Source organism: Arachis stenosperma, chromosome 8 (assembly GCF_014773155.1).
Source record: "Arachis stenosperma cultivar V10309 chromosome 8, arast.V10309.gnm1.PFL2, whole genome shotgun sequence".
In the NCBI taxonomy this organism is placed as follows: domain Eukaryota; kingdom Viridiplantae; phylum Streptophyta; class Magnoliopsida; order Fabales; family Fabaceae; genus Arachis; species Arachis stenosperma.
Genome location: NC_080384.1, coordinates 33,073,487 through 33,076,749, shown reverse-complemented (window position 1 = coordinate 33,076,749; position 3,263 = coordinate 33,073,487). Strand labels below are relative to the sequence as shown.

The following is a 3,263-nucleotide window of genomic DNA, read 5'->3' as shown; positions in this document are numbered from 1 at the left end:
TAAATATCTCTATAAATCCCTGATTTCTTTTTTTTTTTTTTTTCAAATCACATGAACCTTAACTATGGTGTTAATAATCTTGTTATTCCAGCTTCATGTTTACAGCTCCCTTCCCTAGAATAATATAGAGAGTATATAGAGTTAAATCCTTGGGAGTTGGGACCCTCCCTCAATTATTTGTTACCTTCAATATAACATACAACAACTCTATTCCCTCTGTACCCTGTAGCCTTCATTCCACGATCGAACAATATTATTCTAATCTTCTTGGGTCCCCAAAGGCAACCCGTGAGTCTTAGCTCTTGTTGTTGTGGTACCCCAATGCGGAACATCTCAATCTCACCACTCCCTATTATTATTTAGTCCTCTCCAAGATCGCACTACTCCATGATGATATATATTATTTTATTATTTGATTATTTTTAAAATAAGATTAAGTGGGTTCTTTTTATTCTATGTATGCAAATTGCAAAGAAGGAAAATAAAAGAATTAACATTAAGAGCTAGCTAGCTAGTAGCTAAAAATAATATTACAAGGTTGATGAGAGGGAACAACATGGTTAGTGACGGTGGTGGACACACTCAGCGGGTGTGACTGGGAACCTAGCAGTATCAGTGCAATAGTCATAGACCATATGGTTAGCCCTAACCCACATAAGCTGGTGGCTCTGGTGAACATTCAACTCCGACATGGTTGGTTCATCCCACCAATACTTCTTATCCTCGCTGCTACTGCACCTCTTAGCATTTTCCGGGGCCACTGATGACGATGACACTCCCACTGGGCACTCACACGCGTCAATCGTGAAGTCCTTGTATGTGGCAACGAATGGTGCATGGCTCCAATCTGTCTTCACCCTACCACCCTGTGTGGCCCAATCATCTGCGTTCCATATTGAGCTGTACACTCCCATTGCTTGGTCTTTAGGGAAAGGGATTCCCTTGTGTTCAAGGTTTGTGTGCACCCTTATTGGCGTCTCGTCCACTAGGAACCTGCCAAATTCGAAATTAAAAGGTTACATGGCTATATTTGTAATTTAACCAAGATTCCCATGACCCAAAGGGGACACACAATGACACCAAGCCTAACCATGCTTCAAACACCACTTATCAAAAGCATGCAATTTCGTGTCCTCTTTATACAGCTTTTCCAGTACCCTTTTAATTTCCCTTGTGCTTTATTTCTTTTTTGTTTTTTCCCACCTCATGGAAAATAATAACATCTCCAATGCATGTGCATTAAATAATAATGTTAACATATATGGCTTGATGGTGATTGGTGCTTACACAACTTGGCGTTGATTCCAGAAGATAGAGTAGGTGTGGAAGTCTTTGGTGGGATCGAACCATAGGTCGAGTCTCTGCTCCCTGTTACCAACACCATTCACATATACATTCGTCTGCACCGAATAAGGCTCACCAGTAGTGTTCCCCAAGAACTCAAAATCAAATTCGTTGTGATTTGGACCCTCCGATGACATCTGCCAATATAACAAGTTAACTTGTAAGCAATATATTCTTTGGTTGGTTTGATGGTTTGCATTAATAATGAATCGGATTTATGGTAAATCACGTTGTGAAAAAAAGGAGTAGGTAGCTGACACTAAATAGCTTTGGTATTAGTCTATTCATGGATTATTTTAGAGTTGTCAGCACTTGAATAAGATTCAATGTATTGAGCTAAATCGCATGAAAAATTAAATACTGCCTATAGAATAGGGACCCATAGATAAATAAAGAGTGAAGTACTAAAATCTCTATATGAGAGGTTTAGCAAATCAAATATTTATTTATTTTTTATTTCACTTACATAGAAAGCAGTAACGGTTCCAGCAGAGTCACCCTCCACAAGCTTAAGTTGGATGCTCACTTTCCCAAACATATATTTGCTCTTTGATCCAAAACCAGCGCCTACAATGTCCCAAAAAATATCACATTATAACTCTAACACACAAATATCCAAATGGCATTAGTTTAATAAAAAATAAAGGATGGGATAATGACCTGAATAGTTATCAAGCTTGAGTTTAATGAGTTCGCCATCGTGGATGAAATGATCCAAGGCCCAAGCAGGTTGGTAGAGTTCTTCAAACTTGGAAGAGGCAACAACCCCCACCAAAACTAGACCCACAAAGAATCCCAAGAGACTAGACATCTTAGACATTGTTATGTTGAAGAGAGATAGAAAGAAAGATGGGAAGAATTTCTGAAATGCGTTCACTGTGTGTGTGTGAGAGGGCTCACATGAGAGTGGTGTTGGTGTTGGGTTCTACTTATAGGCCGCATTCTGAACCATATCCACGTAACGGTGTTCTATGCCACGTCATTTGCCACGTTGGATTTCAAATTCCAAGAAACGGATGGATAAAAGAAATTCACACAAAATTACTACTTATTAGTTACTACTTTCCTTTATTACTATTAATTTTAAGAGACTCAACTAATTCTAAATTATGACGAGCTAGGTCATTTATTTTTTGGGGCACATTTAATGAACTCATGTATAAACTAGTGATCTAATATTTGAAGCAAGTATTACATATGAAAAATGTTATATAATTCCATTTTTAATGCAAAACGTTTTTAGTTTATTGATTTGTGTTCCGCTAGATGGTTTCATTGACTAATTAACTATTATGCATTATCTGTACTGTTTGAATAATTTGCAATATGGAAAAATTGGTATTAGAAAAAGCCATGTTTGCAATCCAACTTTTAATATGTTGAACAAGATTGCATTTTCAACATTAAATATACATATGTTCTTGAAAAAAAAAAAGAGCTTAACTAATATATGCTTAAGATAAATGAAAAGGCTATCAATTAAAAAAAAAAAGTAAAGTAACAATTATATCCTTAAAAGTTTTGACTTCGAATTAATTAGTTATTTAAAAAAATGTATTAATTTGATTTTTTTATTATAATAAATGATAAATTCGTGATATTCTTCTATTAATTTATCACGTAAAATTTGATTGGAATGTCTATACATATAAATAATGAGTAGTTGATAAATATTATATGAAAATTTGAAAATAATAAATATTTTACTATCTAAAATTACATTATTTTTATGTTCATATAACAATAACGAAATATACACTACTGTAAATAATAAAATATATGATAATTCTATTTTTGTTTTAAACTATTCATTGACAAAAAAAGTATATATGTCATCATTTGTTATCGTACTTATTATACATTTACTAAAATAAAAATTTAAAAGATTGTATTTACAATAATTTTATTTATTTGTTGTT

At 34.1% G+C, this 3,263-nt stretch overlaps 1 protein-coding gene across 1 annotated transcript; it reads right to left on the bottom strand.

Moving 5' to 3' along the window:
* Positions 1–466: 466 nt before the first annotated feature.
* Positions 467–2,256, bottom strand: LOC130943640 (xyloglucan endotransglucosylase protein 6-like). The gene is made up of 4 exons (XM_057871611.1): positions 2,005–2,256; positions 1,811–1,911; positions 1,288–1,481; positions 467–993 (listed from the first exon to the last, which is right to left on the bottom strand). The coding sequence occupies exons 1-4, from the start codon at positions 2,162–2,164 to the stop codon at positions 561–563; spliced, it is 888 nt and encodes a 295-aa protein (XP_057727594.1). The 5' UTR covers positions 2,165–2,256; the 3' UTR covers positions 467–560.
* Between the last annotated feature and the right edge of the window lie 1,007 nt (positions 2,257–3,263).